The sequence below is a fragment of the Eptatretus burgeri genome, chromosome 10 (assembly GCF_056783735.1).
Source record: "Eptatretus burgeri isolate ZD-2024b chromosome 10, Ebu_testis_v1, whole genome shotgun sequence".
Classification (NCBI taxonomy): Eukaryota; Metazoa; Chordata; class Myxini; order Myxiniformes; family Myxinidae; genus Eptatretus; species Eptatretus burgeri.
Window position 1 is genome coordinate 30,806,378 of NC_140970.1, and position 23,974 is coordinate 30,830,351.

A 23,974-nucleotide genomic window follows, 5' to 3' on the forward strand; every position below is an offset into this window, starting at 1 on the left:
TAGCTTTTTGTAGGCTCCATGCACTCATAGTTCCCTTCTTGAGGCAATGTTTTATGGCCGGATGCCCTTCCTGACGCCAACCCTGGCCGCCTCTTACCATACACAGGGATATGGTACGCCTATTCTAACCGGAGCATACACCGGGACCAGTACACTGGTACTCATTTTGTCGACCTCGGAAGAATGACAGGCTGAGTCAGCCCCCTGGTGTTGATTCAGTGGCCAACGTGGCTCGAACTCAGGACCATAGGATCCCAAGCCAGCCACCCTCACCACGAAGCCAACACCAGGCTCCATCTTAGAAGTAACCTTACCTGCGTGACGTGGAAAAACAAGAAGGGAATGTTCGTCATCATTAAGTGAGGAATTAGAGGCCAATTGCTCTGCAAAAAGATTGGCCCTATCCAAAGGGGGGGGGGGTAAGAATCTCAGGACCTTGAAAGAGAGGTCTTAGAAGACTTATTGTGGTTAACAGCGTTGGCAATCCGCCAAAGGTCTCTGGAGCCAAGCTGCTGAGTCATAATAGAATCAGCAACAGAGTCTGCATATTGCTGCTTGGCATTCTCCGAAACTCTCCGACAATGATTACGAGCTCCACAAAATAGGCGCTTTAAATCAAAAGGTCCCCAGCAAATGGTGCTGCTTGAAAAAATGGTGATGACGAGCAATTGCTGCTGCACAAGCAGGAGTGAACCAGGGTTGAGAATGAGCCTTTATCTGAAAAGGTATGCAAAGGAATATAATTATCAATGCTAATGCAAGTCCATTGGGATATTTCCTCAGCAGCAAAATCTGGACCCAGACTGAAAGCAGATGCCAATGGCATATCGGCCAGAAAAGAATGAAATCCATCCCAATCAGCCTTCCCAACCTGAAACAGTACGGTGAAAAGGATGGAATGTAGTTGTGGGTGAAGAACACGAAAGATGTACAGAAACAGTTGGGTGATCCGAGTTACCAATTGGAGGCAGAACCTGGGCAACACATGAAGAGATCAAGTAGAACCTTCCATCGGAATCACGATTAGAGATACGAGTAGGAGATGCTATAATTTGAGTGAGATTTTGAGAAACAGAAAAATTATAAATCTCAATGCCAGGAAGGTCACTATTTACAAGAGTATATCGGCCATTCCTTGTGGTGAATGTTGAAGTCACCAAATACTATGATTCGAGCTGAAGGCTGCAATAAAGTAGCACTGCACAGGAGGATGATGAAGGTGAATGATATAGAAAAAAAAAAAAAAACACAGAGATGTTGTGGAATGGAGGAGAGCAAGACAAAAACACAAACTCATGAGTGCTACATTCAAAGGAGTTTCCACGAGCTACTATACAGGCAAAGAGTATTTGACATAAATACCAAGACCATGAGATGGAGGATGATCAAGTCGATAACAGATGTAACCAGATCCTGTTTTTACAAAAGAGTCGGAAGAGATGTCATTATACAATCTACTTTCTGACAAAGCCAGCAGACCAGGTGAATTGACATGAACAAGTGATTGAACAGAAGCAAAATTCGGTCGAAAACCCCCAGTATTGGAGAAAACTATACTAAAGCAATTTGAGCACAACACTCGTATTGGGTTGACACGTGCAGGTATAGTGTTCACTCACTCGTAGCAAACCAAAGTTTGGTTTGCTACGAGTGAGTGAAGGTCGAAAACGAAACGACTCACAACTTCACAAACACGACCAAAAGAAAAATGTGAATACACATTCACAACATAAGCAAGTAATGGAAATAAGTGTACCAATAAATCCACAAATAAATAAATGGACAGAATGAATGAGTGAATGAATGAACAGGAGGAAGTAATAATGAAAAGAAGCAGAGGTTGATAATGGTGGGCGAGACTTGCTTTGCGCCCCTTCTTGGATGGCATGATGTTGACCTTTGCCCTCTCCTGGTAAGTCTGCCTGACAACCTGGCGCACCAGCGGCTCACGTGCCAACATGAGGGCCACCATGAACCGTGCACCCTCCAGTACCATTTCTCCAGTGGGAAACTGTCTGAAGGACGAACAAGTGTGTCAGCCGTGAAAGTCAGGATCGGTTACAAAAGCTTGTGTGGAATGCAAGTTCTTACAGTTTCTCATACTCAATCATTAGCCTCTTCGCCCCACTCACCCACAGACGTAATCACGTGCCAACTCGAGAGGTTCGGCGGGAAACTGCTCGGTTTCGTGTCGCTGGTAGCTGTCTCGCAAGTTTTCTCCAAATTGCTCTGGAGTTAAACCAAACTTCTTTGCAAGGCCATCTGTGCATGAAAAGCCACAAAACCCTTGACAGTTAATGAAGAGATTAGAGATGACACAAAGCACAATTAAGGAGACACTATCCACAAACAACAGCTTTGAGTTGACCAAAAGATAGGGTAAAACCACAGTATTGGTAAAAAAAACAACATTAGCTTTCCTTGCACATCATCATCATTATGGCTGAAACATGAATGTTGCCCAGCTACCATTGACATTTGCAAGCAAAACACAAGATACGAGAAAGCATCTCAAAATGCAAAACCAGTCCTCATTCGGTTTGTACTCAAACCTTGATGAAAACAACAGCTAAAAAATAAAAATAACTGAAAGGGCACTCCTCGACATGACGACATCAGCAGATACACCTCCGCCCACATTATTAAATCATTATAATACTTCTACCAAGTTTGATTTAAAATATTAAATAATTCTGGCTGCCAGACCATGTGTCCGATCAGGTCGAAATTTAAAACATACATTCCCCATGACCACTTGATCATAATTGTGATGTTCCATGTCGATTGATGAAGCCGTTCACGAGAAAGAGTTTTTTTTAATTTTAATGATTTTCGTTCAATCCAACACGGCTACCAAACCATGTGACCTATTAATTATTTGTGAACACCCTGGTATCGCCAAGGCTTGGGGAACATGTAATGAAGTTTTCCCTTTTCCGTCAAGCCGTTCTGGAGAAGATTTTAAAATGTTTATTCTTCAAAAAATGATAGCTGCCAAACCATGTGACCTATGCCGTCGTAGGTGGAGAACTCTTTGTTCCTCATGGATAGGCGATCATACCTGTAAAGTTTTGCATCAATCTGTTCAGCCATTTCAGTGAAATGGTGAATTGGCCACTCCGGTGGTACTTTCTGAACATTCCGTCCGAATTGCAGTCAACCTTTTTCCATCTCAGTCGGCTGAGGGCCCTGATGGGCTCAGACCGGGACACCTTCAGGCTCTCTTGGGCAAGGAATCTGGTGATGCAGGGGCCCGCTTACTCTCTTCTCTTACCATGTTTATGAACATGGTTCTGCAGGGAGAGGTTTCCGAAGCCGTGCATCCTGTTTTTTTCCGGAGCAAATTTATTTGCTCCAACCAAGGAAGGTGGTGTTCGCCAATCACTGTGAGCAATACTTTGCGCCATCTCGCAAACAAAGTTGGAGTCCGATCTCTTTCTGAAGATCTCTGGGCTGAGCTACGTCCTGTCCAGTGGGGCTATTCAGCTAAAGATGGGTGTGAAGCGGTTGCTCACGCTGCCAGACTTTATCTGATAAATCCACCTCCTAAAGCACGTCTTTCTTAACATCAACATGCATAATGCATTTAATTGCTCGAGGAGTGACATTTTTTTCGTCTGAAATATGAAAGCACACCCCTAGTATCTATCCGCTCATGTGGCAGGCATATGTGAGGCCTTCTGATTTGTTCTATGGCAGCGAGGCCATTTATTCCGCAACTGGCATTCAACAGGGTAACCCCTTCGGGACAGGTCTTTTTTCCCTGGACATCGACCCAATAGCCAGGGGGATTCAGTCAGAGTTCAATAAATGGTACCTCGACGACACATCGTTTGGGGACGAACCCGCGAAAGTGCTGGCTGACCTCCAGAATGTCACTGCTCGGTTGACAGACATTGGCCTCGAGATCAATGTTGGCAAGTGTGAGCTGACCATCCTCAACCACGCATTGTTGGATGACTGTCAACTCACTGAGGCCATATTTGAGGCAGTGCTCCCTGATATTAAGATTGTCTTGATCAATGACTGTACTCTTCTTCATGCTCCGATCTCCCCAAGGCCTTCAACCAAAGCTATTATCAAGAAACATGATGACATGATCCTAATGGCTGGCCGCCTGGAGCAAATCGATGCACACGAAGCATTTGTGCTGCTCAAAATCTGTTTTGCCCTGCCCAAGCTCCTGTATGTCTTGTGTGTGTCCCCCTCTTACCTGAATGGTGCACAGGTCGGAGCTTTTGACCGCACAGTTTGCGAAACTGTGAGTAAAATCTATAATGTTGCTTTCAACGATTCTGCTTGGATGCAAGCCACACTCCCAGTTATCAGGGAGGTGTGGGTTTCAAGAGGGCTATTGACATCACCCTCCCTGGCTTCAGATCCTCATTGCTGGCAGTCCGCCCCTTAGTTGATGCTGTTCTGTCCCATGTAAGTGGATGGGTGCAAACGGGGGCATTGACAGCAGTGGTGTTGTTCTGGAGTTCAGCCCATATCGGCATTTGTGAACCCGAAGGCCCGTCCCGGCTTAGCCAAAAAAGCATGGGATGTTGAGGCGGCAAGACTGTCTGACAGCCTGATGAACAGTGCGGATGAGCTCACCAGAGACCGACCGTCTTTTGGCCGGGGACATCAAGGAAAGTGGGATATAGAATCATGCAGTCCCTGTCCCCTCTTTGGGAACACAGTTTGACCCTGAGTCTTTACGGGTTGAGTTGCACTACGAGTTGGAGCATCAGTCTGTGAGCAGCATAAATGTCGATGAGGCACTATGATGGATACAATTGGACACCATGGTATGTCATGCCGTTTCAGTGCCATTCTGCCTTAAACGATGTGGTCAAATGTGCCTTTTATGGGGCAGGGATGCCATCTGTCCTGGAACCCCTTGGTGTAGACCTTGGCGAAAACACTCGCCCGGATGCCTTGACCATCATCCCGTACAAGAATAGGAAAAGCCTAACTTGGGATTGCACCTGTGTTGTCACTTTTGGCAAATCAGACGTTCACAATGCAGCGTTAACGGCTGAAGTGGCTGCCAACGATGTGGTAGTTCTGAAACGCAATAAATACACCGGTCTCAGCCAAATTTATATATTTGAACCAATCGCCATTAAAACAACCGGAACGTACGGCCGAACTATGTCCAACATCATTAATGATATTGGTAGAAGGCTCGTTGCATCCACTGGTGATACAAGGCAACTGGCCTGGTTTAAGCAGCGACTGAGCTTGGCCGGCCAGTGGGAAAACGGCATCAGTATTCTGGCTTTGGCGCGGGAAAAACAAAACCCCGCATTTACACCATTTTAAAGTCTGTTTTTTCAGGGGGGTGCAGGGGTAATTTTTTGTAATAAATAAATAAATAAAAATTCAACAAATTTCAGAAAATCAATTAAAAATACAAAACTAGAATATCTTGGTTGGATAAGTGTCCACGCCCCTTATAATAGCAATTATAAATTAACTCAGGTGTAACCAATCACCTTCAAAATCACACACAAAGTTAATTGGCCTGCACCTGTGTTAAAATTGTCATGATTCTGATTATTTCAGAATAAAATCAGCTGTTCCTGTAGGTTTCCTCTGCTGGGTAATACATTTCACAGCAAAGACTCAACCATGAGCACCAAGGAGCTTTCAAAAGACCACCGGGATAAAGTTGTGGAAGGACACAGATCATGGGATGGGTATAAAAAATATTCAAAGGCCTTGAATACTCCTTGGAACACAGTCAAGACATTCATTAAGAAGTGGAAGGTGTATGGTCCCACCAAGACCCTGCAGAGATCAGGCCGTCATTCCAAACTGGATGAACAAGAAAGGAGGAGACTGATCAGAAAGGCCACCAAGAGGTCAATAGCAACTTTGAAAGAGCTCCATGCCATCATGGGAAAGATTGGTCAGTGTGTGCATGTGACAACAATATCCCAAGCACCCCATAAGGCTGCTCTATATGGTTGGGTGGCAAGAAAGAAAGCCATTCCACAAAAAAGCAGCCTGGTGTTGGCTTAGTCGTGAGAGTGTGGTTGGCTTGGGATCTTAGGGTCCTGAGTTTGAGCCCCGTTTTCCACTGAATTAACACCAGGTGGGGTTGACTCAACCTGTCATCCTTCTGAGGTCAGCAAAATGAGTACCAGTGTACTAGTATAGGAGCACAGCATCAGTGGCATAGTTGTGCCCCAACAAAATGATAGCGACCCAGTGGCCAAACTGCCGTACCCAAGAAGAAGACTCAAAAAAGCCTACCTTGAGTCTCATTTGAGGTATGCAAAAAAAAAAAAAACACTCCAGAGATTTTGAAGCCATGTGGAAAAAAGTTTTCTGGTCTGACGAAACCAAGATGGAACTTTTTGGCTTAAATGCAAAACGTTACGTTTGGTGCAAACCCATCACAGCACATCACCCAAAGAACACCATCCCTACTGTGAAGCATGGTGGTGGCAGCATCATGTTACGGGGATGTTTCTCCTTAGCAGGGACTGGGGCACTCGTCAGGATCGAGGGCAAAATTGATGAAACGAAACACAGAAAAATCCGAGAGGAAAACCTGTTGCCCTCTGCAAGAAAGCTGAAATTGGGATGGAAGTTCACCTTTCAGCATGACAACGACCCGAAGCACACAGTCAAAGCCTATCCCACCAAGAGAGTTGGTAGAGACCTATCCCAACAGACTCACAGCTGTAAGTCTCAGGTGAGTGGCCACTTATCCAACCAAGATATTCTAGCTTTGTATTTTATATATATTTTCTGAAATTTGTAGAATTTGTTTTTCACTTGGAAGTTGTGGAAGTATGTAAAATTGATTATAATAGTGTTCTCCATATCTAGTAGTAATAAATGTTTGTTGAAAATTTGATGACAAAAGCTCAAATGGTAAAGAAACACGGAAGTGATTAAAAACCCGGTTGTCTCGTGCTGTGTGGCGGACAGGCTTATAAGACCTATTTGTACTTACTGTGACTTTACCCTTTGACATTTTGATCCAATTATTAATTGGTCTTCTCCATATCGCGAGTTGAGAGACATAATGTTGTAACTGCATTTTTGGCGAGGTTGAATGGAATGGCTCTCATGTCTAACAAAACACCATTTATCTTTCATCAGCGATTTGCAGGAAATGGGAAATTTTCAGTTACAACATTATGTCTCTCAACCCGCGAAATGGTGTTTTGTTAGACATGAGAGCCATTTTACTCGGTTTCGCCAAAAATGCAGTTACAACATTATGTCTCTCAACCCACGATTATAGTGAATGTAAGGGTTTGTTGAAAATTTGATGACAAAAGCTCAAATGGTGAGAACAAAAACAAACAAACAAAAAAGTTGACAGACAGACACGATTGCAAAACCCCATCTTGTACTGCATGGTCAATGGTCTACGAATGTAATGACATCATTATCAAAGAGAGGTGCAGTACTTTGGATAGGGAGAGGCGTAGTTTAAGCTTCGTGGCACAATGATCTGGCAAGCCTTAAATCGTACACAAAATGCACATGAAAACGGAGCAATAACATTCAACATCATCTGACCAAGGCCGGCGTTCTGGCAAATGGAATACTTGTCTCTCCGGGATGCCTGCTTCAGCTCAGGCCCTGCAGATTCTTCTTCCTCATTGTCACCTGAAGCCAAATGGAAGAAAGGTTAAGAAACAAGTAATGCCTGATGAGAAGTAATGCCAAAAGCAATTTTATAATCTCCCAGCTGAAAATCAAAACTGCCATTTTTACACTGTGTAAGAATCAAGCAGAGCTGTGCCAATGGTCATGAATAAAAAAATATAAAGAAGAAAAATAAAAAATTTACGATTTTGGGTTACTATTGGTGACTTCGTACGCAACAAAATGTACGACATAGGGGCAGGCCATTGTTGCTTCTGAATTCAGAATCGTGTCAACATCTCACTCGAAGCACCAATCACTGTGTCAAGATCTCGATCATTACCTTGTTGTCAAGGTAAGGCACCTCAAAGGTCCCAAAGACTCCCCACGTGCCAGAGTAAAGATTAGAAGTGATGATGAAAGGATAAGACGTCACAATTGCTTCCACAACTAACCGGATTAAACTGTTCCTAGCAATTCTGAGCAGTGTGCTGAACCATGCAGTGTGCGGATAAGCTCACCCTTATGCGGTACAAAAAAAGGAACGTGCTGTTTGGCATTGCCATCTGACCAAAAAGTAGATGTAGGGATCCCAGGTTTCACTCCCACACGTGTCAATTTATGCAGCGTCCACTTTGTTGCCATGCAGGTAAAATGCAAGACAATGTGCCAGTATATTGTGGAGAGCGGTGTATGTTGAAAAACACTAAGACTTGCATGAAAGGTCGGGACAGGTCTGCAATCAGGAACAGCTCTTCGGCCAAAACAGGGTTTGTTGCATTAGTGTTACATTTGAGCGTGGCAATTGCTCAACAGGTCAATGCAACTTGTGCCAAACTGAATGTTTAAGGAGCATTAAATTCCAGAATGCTGCAACAAAAAAAGTCTCACCAATGTCCCCAGCAGCACCACCAGCAGCCCCGGAATTCGTAGCTGCTTGGGTGCTGCGGTTGCGAGCGGCGTTTTGCATCCGTGGTACATCCCTTCCATAATACAGCAAGAAATGCTGGTAGCAATCCTGCAACTCCTCCATCGATTGCACCTCAGTCAATCTGGGTTGAGGGATAGAATACAACATAAGCAGTGGAAGGGGTTTGGAGGGCATGGGGTGTGAATGTAAATTCAAGTGATCGAAAGAGAAGTAACCTGTCCAAATCTTGGGAGTCAAGGGGCCGCACACCGTCAGAGAGGGGCTTGTCTGGGTCGGATGAAATCAGCTCAAACTGAAACTTTTGCATCTTTTGAAAGAGCCGTGCTAGGTTTGCCTTCCTCCTCTTGAGCTGTGTCCACTGCAGGAAAAAGAGGCATATCGCTCATGGAAAAGGAAAAGAGGCAAAAAGGGAGTCATGGCATATCGCTCGAACCCCCAAAAAATTTAAATATCTAATTTTTCTAAAATAAGTCACAGTTCAGCTTTGGATATCATTCCCATCAAGGGATCTTAGGTTTGCTGCAAAATATGATTTATGCTCCTCCGAGAGATTCACAATGCAGTGAAATTTTTTTACAAATTACAAAGGGTGGAGGGTGAGAAACCATAAAAAGATTCAAAATATTCCAACAGGACTTCATGGTGCACAAAAGGTCAGATATGCATTCAAGCGCAAATAAGAACAGACATAATAGGAAGCAAAGTAACAAGTCGAAGGATTGATTTATCGAGCAATCAATAAAACAAGCAATGATAATCGAAGACATGTGCCAAAGTCTCTTCTTGTTCCCTTTGAAAACGATCTTTACCATGTTGCAGGTGTCAACAAAATCGAAGTTCTCCGTGCCAGTGACGGGGAAACAGCAACTGCATCCTTCACAGAAAGAGCTCAAAAAACTGCTTGTAATTCTTCTCCACGAGGACCCCAAGGCAAACCCACCCATCTCCTTCTATGATTAACCTATGGAAGAAGTTTAGTCTGTTGAACCCTTGGACCTCACTTACAGGTAAGATCTCCTCCGAGCAGATCACCATCCATTGGGACCATACTCTGTGCAGAGCGTTGATGCTGCCTAAGCAGTCTCCTGGGCTATTGGGCACAATCTTGGATGGGTCGCCGTTCCGACACAGGATACTCGAATGGCTCATTCATCCCAGCAAGCCGGTAATCATTTTGTCAACCTCGGAAGGATGAGAGGCTGCATCAACACCACCTGGTGTTAATTCAGCAGCCAACGGGGCTCGAACTCAGGACCTTAATTAAGATCCCAAGCCAGCCATCCTAACCACTAAGCCAACACCAGGCTTAACAGGAGCAGACCACACACACACACACACACACACACACACACACACACACACACACACACACACACACACACACACACACACACACACACACACACACACACACACACACACACACACACACACACACACACACACACACTGGCCACTAAAAAGCCAAGGACAGCGTAGACACTGCACTGGGCAAGGTCCTTCCGTAGTTCTGCAGAAGCTTTCATGGCTGACAAAGCATTTGTTTCAAGTACAATGTGTTGTTCTTCTTTGTGGGTCAACACCCCTGCCTCCAATCTCGTACTCCTGGGAAGTCGTGAAGCCAAAGGCTCTGAAAATCTCCAGCATCGCTCACCAAGAGGCTGTAACACAGAGCCTATCGCTTTCTCACCGTAGACCGATTGGCACCCTTTCAATCTTCTACCGCCTCTCATGCTATCTTGCTTCCCACCACCCATTCCCAGCTATACCAATGCGAATGTATCCCTCCAGCAAACCCCTCCTTTTAAATATTTCAAAGTGCAGGCTTCTTCCTCATCTGCATTCCTTTGATCATGTATTTTCCCACGTGTGGAATCTGTCCAATCGTTTTACTCCCTCCGCCGGTTCAAGTTTCAGCTCACTGCAATCTCCCATTTCCATTCATAGTCTTCTTCGTATTCGTACGAACCTTTTCTTATGCGTGATGCTTGTTTGTCCATTGAACATTCGCTTGTTCCCGTCCACCATTTTGTGAGACAAAACTCTGATTCCTTTGTCATTTTGCTCATTTGTTAGCCTCAACTTTGTTTAAAAGAAATTTTTTCGAGGCGTATAATTCATCGTTTAACAACACAAAAAACCATCATCTTCAAGGCATAAACACCGATTGTTCAAATCCCATCCGACATCACAGACGCGTCAAGGTTATCCCCCCCAAAAAAAACATTTGCTAAATGTACTGCTCATGCAATGTGGAGTCAAACAGTGTCCTGGCCAAAAACTTTTCAATTTAAAAGCTTATATTTTGGCTTGCCGTGAAGGAAGGAATAAAACATCTGCACAAGAGCGAAGCTTGAAAGAAGACTTGAATACTGCCCCCGAAGGATTGTTGTGCTTGTTGTTGAGAGATCTCACCTTCTCCTCCCACTGCCACACACGCCAGAGATCAGCGAGAGTCAGCTCAGGCTCCACATACTCCTTCCTGTAGAATGCTATAAATGGAACCTGAGAGAAAAATATATTTTTTAAAAATTTGGCCACGTGGGAAACAAAGAAAAGGAAACAGAACTTTTGAAACCGAATCATTTCAAACATGTGCACCTCAAGTTGCTTGTTTCTCATGAAGTTTAGTGCTTCCCGTATTCGCGTCACGGTCCCTGGACCTTTCCTGCCATACCCGGTAGGTACTCCCGGTCGATCAGGCTGCTCCCCCAGTTCCTGGTGGCCATGGAGTTACCCACAACAATCGTATAGTATACAAAGAAAACAACAAGTATGGCCCCGCACATCGACAAAAAAGCACAACTACTGTGGTAAAGGGAGAGCCACCACCATGTGGGAAAAAAAGTGATGGAGTATTGAAGCGGAGGAAGGGGAAGAGGACAGTTGCGATGGAGATAAGGAAAGGACAAAATAAAGTGCAAACGGAAAGAAAAGAGCAACAGGCAGAGGTTATGTTGAGAGCAAACCTGGATGGAGAGTGAAGGAGAGGTGAAAGCTTGTTTATAGATCCAATGTGCTTCCTCATCGAGCTCCACTTCATCACCCTTTTCCATAGGAGTTCCACGTAACTATCAAGCACAAGAGCAGGAACATATGAATGAATATGAATGTCTTCTGTGCAATTCCTTATCAACTCTGCCACTGAAGGTAGATGGAGGCTATGTTTTCACCCCTGATTGCCTGTTTGCTATGGGCAGGATGTCTTAAAAAGTTATGGATGGATTCGGATGAAACCTGGTGGACAGGATGGGTGTGTGACAAGGACGAATTGATTCGATTTTGGTGAAGATCCGGATTGGGATCCGAGAATTCTTTAAGTGATTCTTCACTTTAAGTGATCAGTGGAATACAAAACTTAAGCCATTCAGCCTGGTGGAGGTGCTCTACCAAGTGCTGGTCTAGTTTCTAATTTGGTTCCAGGAGCGAGGTCAGAACTACCTTGACTGGTAAAGCTGGGGTTTTGTCAACAATGCAATAGCACAGTGGCAATTCCTCCCAAACTAATTCCCATTCCAGAGGCTCAGCATCCAAATCTAATAGGGCTGCCTTCAGCAAGGTTAAAGCTTCATTCTCTACTATGCCAGCCTGGTGTCCTCATCTGGAGAATACCATACCAGTGTACTCAATCCCAAATGCCCATTCACCAACTCCCATTACACTCTCAGTCTTTGCTACAAATGCACTGGCTTGTACCTGGAATCTCTCAGGCATATCCGTGGCTCGTATTTCATTGTCTTGATCCGTAAGGTGACTCCTCTCCAGCTCACTCGGTTCATAAACTTCAAAGATGCTTCGACTGGTCACTCCACGCTTCTTGGAAGGTTTCTTGTGCCGGGTTGCAGGCGTCGTTCTACGCCCTCCTTCCTCATCCTCCCAGTCAGACTCTTCTACGACATCATCGACTACATCTTCATCAAAGTCATCATCGGGATAACCTCGCCCATAGTCCTCAAACTCAGCAAAGTCGAAGTCCACACCAAATATCTCCTGTGCTTCTTGCAAGGCACTGAGGGGGAAAAAGTGGGGGAAGATGGCGGTGGATGGAGGAAAAGGGACCGGTGGTGGGAGGGAGGGGGAAGGTTGAAATAAATAAAGATTTATGGCATACGAACAACATTTAACTGCATACAATCCCATTGGTAACTTGAATGTTTGAAGATGCAAAATAAACGCTTTTAACCACATCAATAACAAACCAGCAGAGTACCCGGTCTGTGGGCGATTCTGTTACAAGCATGCAACACGTTCTTCTGACGCGTATGTACCTTGATGGGAGCAGTGTATATGCAGCTGACAGCTGCCTGAACTGCTTCCGGGAAAAAAATTTTTAAAAATAAAATAAAAAAGGCCCCAGGTTACGTGCATGAAGCAAAATCATGCCCACTGCTTGTCATTCAAAACACCTCAATGCACTAGAAAACGTGGGAACAGGAATACTGCACTGTCGAGGGTGGTGATTTGCAATAACCCTCTCCCACCTGGAGTGGCACTACATAATACACATTTACATCGAGAACTTGCTTCCCCCTCCCTCTCCCAAACCACCAGAAAAGCAAGTCTGGATGTAATTAATCGGCCCAGAACTGGAGGAGTAGCACACGCGCACATTCAGTGAATTATAGTAAGGATTACTGCACTGCAAAACAGGGATTTCCTCTGTCCATGGTGTTCTTGCATAGACCTTGATTGTGAGAAATAAGTGAGACAGAAAATACACCCGAGCGGGTTTGACGGTCAGCTCGGATACAAAAAAACTTGATGCAACCAAGTGTTAATCAACCTTAGCAACTATGAAAAGTGAAAACAGAATTTAAATTGAACTTAAAATAACCGCGCTAAGCAGTGTTGAAGTCAGAGGACCTCGTGTTGCCCAATAAACAGGGGTAACGAGAAACTAGTTGGTCGAATTAAATCTTCTTAATAATCCCGATGAAACCCATTATGCATTATATCCGTCCGATGCTTCCTTGTAGGCCATTCGACCAATCGGTCATTTTGCACTTGATGACCCTATAACCTTGACTCAGAGGCGAAAAAGCGAAAAAGGGCTCAGACGATCTATAGAGAGCAACTAGTATGATCATCGTGTCAAGTTAGAACTCAATCGGCCAAGACGTCTCGGAGAAGATAGAAAAATAAAAATTGTTGACAGACGGATCTGAGGACATCGAACGGTTATAGTGTTATGAATTTGGAAATTTATCGCACACAACATTCAGGTCCATTAGCTCAGATATTTCGGTAAGTATGTGTTTTATACATAGCTTCCTTTCCCTTGTCTAATGGGTAAATCAATGTAAATGCGCTGTGATTTATTTTAATAGATCAGGGGTTTTATCGGAACACCACAAGAGAACAAAAAGTATGCTCAGAAAAGAACAACACTCTCGCCCCGAGATTCTGAGACGTAAACAGGAATGACCGTTACAAAAAGTATGCTCAGAAAAGAACGACAACTCCCGCGCCGGGATTTTCCCTGCGCGCCGAAAACGGGAGGGGGAGCGCACCGGAGCATATAAAGAAAGCCTGCAGCGATGCAGAGACAAACGAGACTTGAGGAGAAGCGAAGGGAAGGAAGAAGCGAGGAGGAGAATCATCTCAAGCGACCCATCTCATTCTAGCTGTGTTCGGTCATCTCGCTGGAGCGCTCGTTTCGGAGATGCCTGTCTGGTCTGGTCAGCGTCCTCCTCATCCTCCTCTGCCTCCTCTTCCACACGATCGCGAGCTTGGGCGATCACCTCGTCTCACCTCGGCTGGGTTCGGTTGCGCCACACCAGTCCTTCGGTAACCGGAGCTCCCTGAAGGAGGGAACGTCCAGTCGCGCGTTCACGCCCAGGTAGCCAGCCATCCTGGTCCTCAGCCCGACTATCCTCCGGGCTGGAGGTCCAAATAAAGACCTTTCGGTCCAATTCTTTGGGTGTGCGTGTGTTTGTGGGCCCCTCTACTAAGTAGAAAACTGTTGAAGTGCTTTTGCCTGTATATTATTTGCTTTGCTTGATATTCGGTTTAACCCTGCCTCTTGTGTGCTCCCCTTGTCCCCCATTAAATATCCCCTCTTGTTAAATGTTTTCAGCTCGTTCGTGTCAATTCTTTCATTGACTGAGCTTGTCGCGTGCTGGGGAAACTTAGCAAGGCCACCGCCGTGGCCATTGTAACGGGACAATCGGGACCGACGGAACTCGGCGATTAAACCGCTCGGAATCGCACACGGAACGAGCTCGTGAAGCGGATCATTTCAGTACGAGTGTCGTCGAGGGTGGAATTCCCCGGTATTTGGACCAAGTGGGTATTTAGGTAAATTGAAATTGGCAATCGACCCTACCCCACGTGGTCTACCCATTGGCGAATTTCAGTCCGATAGATTAGATAGACTCTGGACTTATCCGGGGCGACGATCTGAATTCTGGGCGATCAGTCGAGCCGACTCGCGGCTCCGTCCAGCGGTTATGCCCGCGGCCGACGTCCCGGCCCTGCAACAATATTAGACCAGCGAGCTGACCTAACAAGGATCCAACAAAGCAAGAGTGAAGAACATAAGTTTGACTTACGCATCAGTACAGCCAGAAATCCTTTTGCGATGCCGATGCTGCCTGATTGGTTGTCCATCATCACCAACGATGAAATTGCTCATGTCTGAGTGAATGAAAGGAGAAGGTCAATGGGAACACAATGTACCATTTCATATTTACTGGCAGTAGGTCTTCGAGCTTTCCTGAGCGTTTCACACTCAACAGTCCTCCAAGCGGGCTTAGAGCATTTTCCCCTCCTTAGGACACCAGAAACACACTTATGTGGATGGTACCATAATGAGCCCTGTACTGAAGGGTACATCGGCTAGCATGGCTTCTCGTGGATATCCTAACATCATCATATCCTAATATCATATAAAGCTTCATTATCCTCAAGCAGAAAACTGAGGGAGACAGCATGGCATGGCAGGTATAAAAATAGTGTTACATGCTGGAATAGGTTTCCGAGTTTCTGGTGCTATAGGTGGATGAAAATACCCACATTGAAGGAAGATGCTCAAAGGGGGCACACAGATGGTCACCACAATGCTCAATTTAATGAATCTTAACGCTTAAGCAGCGCGGGGTATTAACAACCTTCCGTTTCCCAGGGAGGGGGAAGTAAGTTCAATTAACAACTCACACAGAACTTTCAAAAGCTGAGAGGAGAAGCAGCATAAAAATAACGTTTAGAACTCCGACTTCTGTCACAGATTAACAAAGCTTCACTTTAAATATATTCAAGCTTCCATTTCCAAAAAGCTAAGGAATCGTTCTGGATTTTGTACTTTCGTAGATTTTATGTTCTCAGGTGGTGTCGATTGTTCTTCATGTTGGGTATTCGCTCCTATGTCTTTTTCATGCTCATTCTATTTATTTCGATCCTGCGTCTCAAGCTCAGATAGTTTTGGGCCTACCTGCTCCCCCCCTGCCCCCAATAGTTTCTCATACCCATAACATGTCTCAGTCATATCTGTCCTGTTATTCACCACCTTCACTTTAATTCCTGAACTGTATTCTTTGTTCGTATGCAGCACAAGGCTGCGGGGTCACATCATTGGCTGAGAGCGAGGCTATGGCACTGATGCAATGCCCTCTGCTGGTTATGGCAGGAATTTGGAATTTGTTCAGGGTGTCGGTGATAGCTCGTCTACTCTTCGAAGGACACCATGGGATCTTTAAAGTCAAGCAACGAATGCTGGCAGATGGAAGGCCTGCTTAACGTCCATCCGAGGGACGGCATGCACATCGATGAATCACCCTGCCTGTGAAACACCAGGATGACAGCTTATGACTGGGCCAGGAGTCAAACCAAAGCACGACAGCTTAGAAGCGAGTGTGCATACCTCTAGGCCATCTTGTATTCCTTCTTTATGCCTTTTGTTTATCCCAAATGACCCCATTCCCAAGTACTCCCTTTTTCCAGATTATTATAATTTCCCCTTGCTCTCCTTAACCTTTTTATGTTTGCGAGTCAGTCAGTTTGTTAATTTTTTTGTTTCATCACCACTTTCCCCTTCCCCTTCCTGCTGCGTTTCATTCAGCTTGTGTGTAGCTTGTTCACCCCCATGCTTCCTTCTACCCCCTCCCCTTATCTCACTTCTACTCTGCTGTTGGAGTTTCCCCCCTTTCTATTTTATTACTCTCCATTCTGCTCGAGGTCTTCCACAAGCCTCGATCATGTATCCAGAAAAAAACATCTGAATAATATAGGGTTGTGTATCACAAGTAAGAAATGCAAGCTGCAGTTTTGACCAAAACACAACAGCTCGATGGCGTTAACTCATTATATGTACATACGAGTCGCAATCATATCTTTCGGGTAATTTTTTTTGAAACGATGCCAATGCTCCTCCGCGTTAGCGGAGCAGCTACACCGACTGAGACAGCACCAACGACCGATCAATATCACACATTGTCACAGCCTGTGGTGCGAATTAAATGCAAATGTCAGTATTCTTCAGCACCACCCTTGAAATAACCATTTGGTACGTGGCTACGCAGATAAAACCTGAACCAAAATCAATGGTTCTTTTTCACAGTGAACAAGCATTCATTTTGTCACAGGATACTAATAGACTATAATTACTCATGTATAATAACACAGGACACTTTTCAAATAAAATTCTCAGGAAACTACAAGTACACATGTATAACCCACAAGCCATAAATTAACTTCAGCTCAGAACTGGAAATGCATGGTTAACTCAAAAGCAGAGTTTTGCCGATCTACGAAGAGGGCCATTTTAAAAGGTGTTTAATTCAGCATGACGGATGACTTCTAACCTGTATGACACGCAATATGACGGAAGACGTAGCATGTTGAATGTATCGACCAACTCTTACCGAGTAATGTGTGATATTTATAAGCTTAGTACAGGATGATCATTTCGTATGCAACGTTTGACTGCTAGTTGAATCATCGCTCAGAGCGCGGCTGTGTCACTGATGCAGTGCCCCGTTTCCAATAAGCTGGTACCAGTTTTGCCAACTTCGGAAGGACGACAGGCTGAGTAAGCCCATCTGATGCTATTTAACGGAACGACGGGGGCTCAAACTCAAGATCCTAAGATCTTAAGCCAGCCACCTGAACCGTTAAGCCAACACCGGGCTTATTAATACAGTAACAGCTCTTTGTAACTCTCAAGTCTTTCACGAGTCATTAGTTTATGGTAATTCTCAAGCAATCAATTGTGCTGCAATGCACAGGATAATCGCCAAGCTTATTTTGCTGCAACGGCCGTGTATATATTTTTTAAACTTTCGCTAAAAGGCATGATAACCAAACAATTTTAATTATTCCAGTGCAATAATTGTTATTCAGAACAAAAAAAATATATATACATTCAATGTTGCATAAGATATCCCACAATGCACTGCATTTTTAAGATGCCGGCAACGAGTAACGAAGGTCGGTTTTGTTTCGGTATGAGGGATCTGGAGAAATCGAGCTTTCACTTTAGTTCTCATGGATAATACGCACTCAAAATTTTGATCAGATATTTCTGGGAAAAAGTGTAGCTTTATACACAAGTGATTACCTGCTTCACAAACACATATAAACATAAATAGAACAAAAATCACAGGAACAATAGCAGATTAATAAAAATATCAAAAGTGAGCCCGTACCAGAGTCGCTGTCAGATCTCTCATCATCGTACTCTGGGCCAGGTAACGTTTCTTCTGAAGGCCTGATTCCTTCATTTGACTCTTCTGCACCATCTTTGCCTTCAGAGAACAGGCGTCCTGCAATAAACTCCTTGTCGTCCTGCCCAGAATCCTGAGGTCGCTCATCATCCTCACTGTCCGATTGTTCTCTCAATCGACGGAACTTTCTATCCTGCAATTCAAAGCACAGATACAAGACAAGCAAGTAATGCAACTATATAATACCTGCCGAGACTATTCCCTCTTTCACTGCAACTCCTCCCTTCATATCCCCCATTCCTCTGATGAAGATCCAACGCTCAAAACATCAGCCGCACCTCCTTTCCCAGTGCAGTAAACACAGTTATACTTCACAAAATCCATTGTTTATCTTCTCCGCCAACAAAGAGGGACATGAACCTTCAGAGAGACTAGTATTCGGTTGCATCTTCAACCCACTGATGTGCAAGACCTTGCAAATCAAATAAAGCATGACATGCCATTTTCATGGAGCATAAGGCTAGTTAAAGTTTGTGATCAAAGTTCCCACACATCACTTACATATTGAAGTCCGATTGGTCAAATACCCTCCTTGTGAGAAGACCAGGCTGTTCAGCTCGCTCATACAAATTAATGCAAGCTGCTGTTAACAACATTCCCTGACAAGCTGTGAAACTTGGTACGACACTGCGAGCGGTGGAGTGTGTGCCACAGAAAGTGCGGCAAACTCTCAATTTCCCCCGCTCTAAATGACTGTTGACGAGTAAACTCAAATTGTTAAATTACAAAAATACGTTTTTTTTCACAAACTTTTCATTTGTCCCTTTGTATCTATCTATAATTCCAGCAATGTGTGTGTGTGTGTGTGTGTGTGTGTGTGTGTGTGTGTGTGTGTGTGTGTGTGTGTGTGTGTGTGTGTGTGTGTCTGACTGCTGTTTCTCGACAACCTCTGGTCCGATCTAATTGAAACTTGCCAGATATATTGCTGGGGCCCTGAGGATGTGCCTTTTCAAGGTTTGATATTAATCGGACAAGTGCTTCCAAAGTTATGGCCATTTATTTACCAAACCAATGACAAGACATGTTGTTGCGTGGGTGTGGCCGATGGGGGAAGGGAAGCTCAGCCGCGTTCGCCATTACAGGTTACAATGTACGGACTTCCGGATAGTGATGACTTCGTGTATTCTAATAATTTCTCGATTTCTTATGCGCATTTATAGATAAACACAATGCCACAACTTATGATCGTTTTCATATTAGACGGTGCATAAGTTCCGGTAACATCAGAGTACTGGTATTCTCCGAACCAGGAAGTATTTTTTTTTTCTCTCTCTCTTCTCTTCTCTTTTTGTTTTTCCTTGCCACGACATTGCGAAAAGGAAAAAATACGTTGGCGCTAATTGAATAATTGGGTATTAATACTAAATTGCGAATAATCGTAACTGCGAATCATATTCGAACTTTCGGGCCACGCACGTCCGGGCACTCGAGAGCAAAGAAACGGCCTGTGTGGTTGTTGTTTGTTGCTCGCGGTTTGAATATTTATTAATTATTATTAGTATTTTTTTTTTTTAAAGGCACGTACTCGTGATTTAAATACCCCAAGCAAATGTAGAGCTGGCAGGAAGGCCAACAAGAGCTGCACACTCGACTCCAAGCTGCCTCGCCTGGGTTTGAATCCTGACTCAGCTATAAACCGTCATCCTGGTGTTTCACAGGTAGGGCGCTTCATCAACGTGTGCCATCCCCTCAGATGGATGTTTATCTTGGCATCCCATCTGGCAGCATTAGTTGGTGTACGTTAAAGATCCCACGGTGCCTGTGCAGAGTAGGTGAGCTTTTGCTGGCACCCTTCCCAAGTTCCTTTCCTGAATTCCTGTGTTAGAGTACCGACCTGTCTTGGAATGGATTGTAACCCTAACAAGAAACTGCTTCGGCAGAACAGACGCTATACAGAGCATGGGATGATGGATGGATGGATGGATAGATGGATGGTGGTGATTAACCTGTAAACAAAAAAAAATCTGTGATTTGCTCGTTTACAAGAAGAAAATAAAATAGCAATAACAGGATATGTTAATATGCTCAAACAGACATCTGCCGGTGCTTAAAAGAAAGGATATTTTTTCAACCTGAGTATTTCTAGATGTCATAATCATATGATTTTTCCATTTTAAAATCCATCCATCCATCCATTTGGACCATACTATGTGCAGAGCGTTGGTGCTGCCGAATCAGTCTCCTTGGCTATTGGGCACAATCCTGGACGGGTCACCACTACGACACAGGATACCAGCAAGCTGGCACTCATTTTGCCGACCTCGGAAGGATGACAGGCAGAGTCAACTCCACCTGGTATTAATTCAACAGCTGAGGGGGATTTGAACTCAGGATCCTAGGATCCCAAGCCCACAACCCTCATCATTAAACCAACACCAGGCATAGCTTGCCCATGTAGGTCCCCAATTCACTGCAAAATAAGATAAAATAAAAATCACGTGTCTTTCCCAACCAATCAACATCATGCGCTTTGCCCAGCCAATCAGAGAAAGCCCCAGCTGTCTCCACAGAAATTACAGCGAAACATAAAATGCCAAAGTTGCATTTTATGTAATAGGCTGTCTGCAGCAGGCTGGGTGGTACTACCACCTGTCCATTAGGAGCCTTTAGTGAAACACTGGTTCTGTTGCAATCTCTTCAGGCAGGCTGACAGATGAAGGGTTGGTGGGGTTTTGGGTGTTCCTTCCTCCTTACGGGTTGTGTTCCTGGTTCTGCAGTGCTAGCTCGAGTCTGTGTTCTCACAGGCTTACTGCCAGAAATCTGGAGGCCCAAACCCGGGTTTGGTGTAGCGCCCTGGGAAGCTGCCTCATCATCTCGGATCCCCTTCTCTGCGAGTTCACGACAGGAACCTTATCGAGCACAACATTCCTCTTACCGAGTGATATGGTGGGCTTTCTGAGGCCATTGGTCTGTACTGTTGATGCCGTCTGGACTGCTTGTTTGTCTGCAAAGTTCCCTGATGCCCCTAGCCCCCATCCTTCTTTCACTGTGGGCCAATCATCTGCAGAACCTCCATCCCGATTCTATTTTCCCATAATCATTCTTTGCTTTTCCACACAGAGGGAATCCTCGTGGTTTTTGGGCTCGACCCTAACCCTGTGGTGTTAATAATAATAATTCCCTCCCCCAATACCTACCCAAGTATCTCATGATGATTTAAAGTGAAAAACAGATTATATAATGCTCAGATCACAGGCAGTAAGTACATTAAATGCTAGCCATAAAAGGCAAACTTCATAAAGGATGGCTTTTACGAAGCAAATGGAGGTTAAGGAATGCATTCGTGAGAACTGAGGATGGTCAAACATATCCGTTCGACAACTGTCGTCTACCTTATCACCAAAGATGCTTCAAATAAATCATACACAGGTGGTAATTCTCCACGAAACTCACCCGGTTCACTCGGACTCCCAAATTCTCTTCAATGAGCATGTAATCGTCCTCCTCCAGACGGTCATCAAAGACTGTGAATGGGAGGAGAATTTGGGGGGGGGAGGGAGGGGATGGGTGCAGGTAACACGGAAAGATCAATGGTGGTTTCTAGTGATGGATGAACAGCAGGCAATGTTGATGAGCCAATCTGAGAGCTTGAATCGATTCACCATACCGTGCTTTCTTTTTCTCCTGTGACGTTTCTCTTCGTCATCAACATTCTCAGTCTCATCAGAATTTGCAGTATCGTCCTCTTGTCCACTCTGCCAGGCTGTTCTTCTATGTCCTGCATCTCTTTCACCGCCCTCCTCCTCCTCTTCGTCATCGTCGTCATCATTGATGAAATCCTTCAGATTCTCATCAGCCTCATTCTCATCTTCTTCGTCGTCCTCTTCTGGAGGAAAATAAAAAAAATTTGATGTTGTCAACGACATAAATTATTAAGTTGGTCACTTTCACTGTGACTGGCACAACCCAACCATTGGGATCCGAAAGAATATCAAGTGTCGGGAAAACAAATCAAAAACAAATTGCAATCTGTAGGAGGTGCCCAAAGGAAGAGCTTGAATCCAGTTTATTCCACATTCAGGAGAGTATCATTCCATCACACAAGGTTCTTTAAAACAGAGACGGTGCTGGCCATGAAAATGGGGATTCAAGTAACAAACTCATTTAGCTTGAGCACAATTACACCATCATTGACATATTACAGAATGTACAAATTGATAAAGGATTAAATGTTCAGGATGCAATTTAACATATTCTTTTCAAAAAAGAGAACATGTGGTAGTATGGCGAATGAGTCTCACACAAAGCCAGATTGTACAAATAGACATTATTGTTGCGATTCTGCATTGGGGCATGTTCCAGCAAGATGGTGAAGGCAGGTCACAGGGTTATGCTGTCGGCCCAAGTCTTTCACAAAGCAGCTGCCAAGGCCTGACATTTGAATGAAGCTAGTCACGGTAAGAATTTGTAATGTTCAGGGTTCCGTTGATAACTTGGTCTACTCTTGGTCAAACAATGCAACGTCGGATCGAAAAACAAACGGGTAGTGCAGGCAGATGGGTGCCAGGCTCGTCATCCCATCCGAGAGACGGCACACTCACTGATGAGCCACTCCACCTACGAAGCTCCAATCCAAGTTCCTAGCCGGGTCGGAATCGAACCCACCTCAGACGGCTCAAAGCAAGTATATAACCTGAGTGCCATCCGATCAGAATCAAATCAAATATAAATCAAATGATTTGCTGTTTTGCACTTCTCATCCTCATTTTGTTTTGCACTTCCCAAATTCCCAAGATAAAACATTTAGACGACGAGACCTGCACTCAGTGGAGCCCATACCTCCAGAGGGTGAACAATTTCCATTTTTAATCCCGCTGATCTGCATCCAGACCTCAACCAAAATTCAATCGGCTTGTTCTCGTCATCTACCTAACTTATCCATCAAGTTTTGTCATAATCCAACAATAACATTTTCAACTAGAAGGGCACTCGGTCGAGTGCACACCTCCGCCATGTAATGCCTGATCCATGAGAACATATCGGGCCCAATATATTTTTGAAATATCATGCTATACAGTACTATATCGTTTTTGGCCCTGTCTCTCAATGGTGAAGAATCACTTTTAAAATTATATAATTCTCGGATCCAGATCCGGATTTGGATCTTCACCAAAATCGAATCAGTTCATCCTTGCCACACACCCAACCTGCCCGCCAAGTTTCGTCCGAATCCGTCCACAACTTGAGACATCGTGCGAGATATCGTTTTTGGCCCGATATCTCAATGGTGAAGAATCACTTTATAGATTTTTAAAAACCAAAAAAATTCGAATCCGGATAAGGATCTTCATCAAAATTTAATCCTCTCTTCCTTGTCACACACCCAACATGTTCACCAAATTGCATCTGAATTTATCCACAACTTTTTGAGATACCCTACTCAAAGACAGACAGACAGACAGACAGACAGACAGACAGACAAACCAACAGGGGTGAAAACATATTGTTATGAATCTGGAACACATCGCACACAACAGCCAGAGTCCTTATAGATCAGTTATATCGGTAAGTATGTGTTTCTAGTTAGGGTGCTGTCCCTTGTTTAATGGGTAATTAAGTGTACGTGCGCTGCGAAGTTGTTTTATAGTCAGGTCTTTAAATCTTTAGATCCGACAAACCAACCACCCTGCCATTCCCATTCACAACTCCTCCACTGAACTAGCGCTTTACCAGGCTCTCCTTGCTGTTCAGTTGGAATTTTCACAGTGCGTCAACACACCCGATC

The 23,974-nt window shown here is 44.4% G+C and overlaps 1 protein-coding gene across 3 annotated transcripts in view; it reads right to left on the reverse strand.

Moving 5' to 3' along the window:
• Positions 1 to 23,974, reverse strand: part of SUPT6H (SPT6 homolog, histone chaperone and transcription elongation factor) — a 92,176-nt gene that overhangs the window by 66,397 nt on the left and 1,805 nt on the right. For 2 of the 3 annotated variants that reach the window (XM_085897708.1, XM_085897710.1), the window contains exons 3-15: positions 21,857 to 22,075; positions 21,643 to 21,713; positions 18,172 to 18,382; positions 15,082 to 15,166; positions 12,227 to 12,539; positions 11,500 to 11,601; positions 11,132 to 11,248; positions 10,946 to 11,035; positions 8,746 to 8,888; positions 8,491 to 8,651; positions 7,531 to 7,620; positions 2,133 to 2,262; positions 1,865 to 2,015 (exon numbers count right to left, since the gene is read on the reverse strand). In XM_085897708.1, the coding sequence (XP_085753834.1) occupies positions 1,865 to 2,015; positions 2,133 to 2,262; positions 7,531 to 7,620; positions 8,491 to 8,651; positions 8,746 to 8,888; positions 10,946 to 11,035; positions 11,132 to 11,248; positions 11,500 to 11,601; positions 12,227 to 12,539; positions 15,082 to 15,166; positions 18,172 to 18,382; positions 21,643 to 21,713; positions 21,857 to 22,075 (1,883 nt within the window). The remainder of the gene's footprint in view (positions 1 to 1,864; positions 2,016 to 2,132; positions 2,263 to 7,530; positions 7,621 to 8,490; positions 8,652 to 8,745; positions 8,889 to 10,945; positions 11,036 to 11,131; positions 11,249 to 11,499; positions 11,602 to 12,226; positions 12,540 to 15,081; positions 15,167 to 18,171; positions 18,383 to 21,642; positions 21,714 to 21,856; positions 22,076 to 23,974) is intronic. The other variant, XM_085897709.1, reaches the window with a different exon arrangement.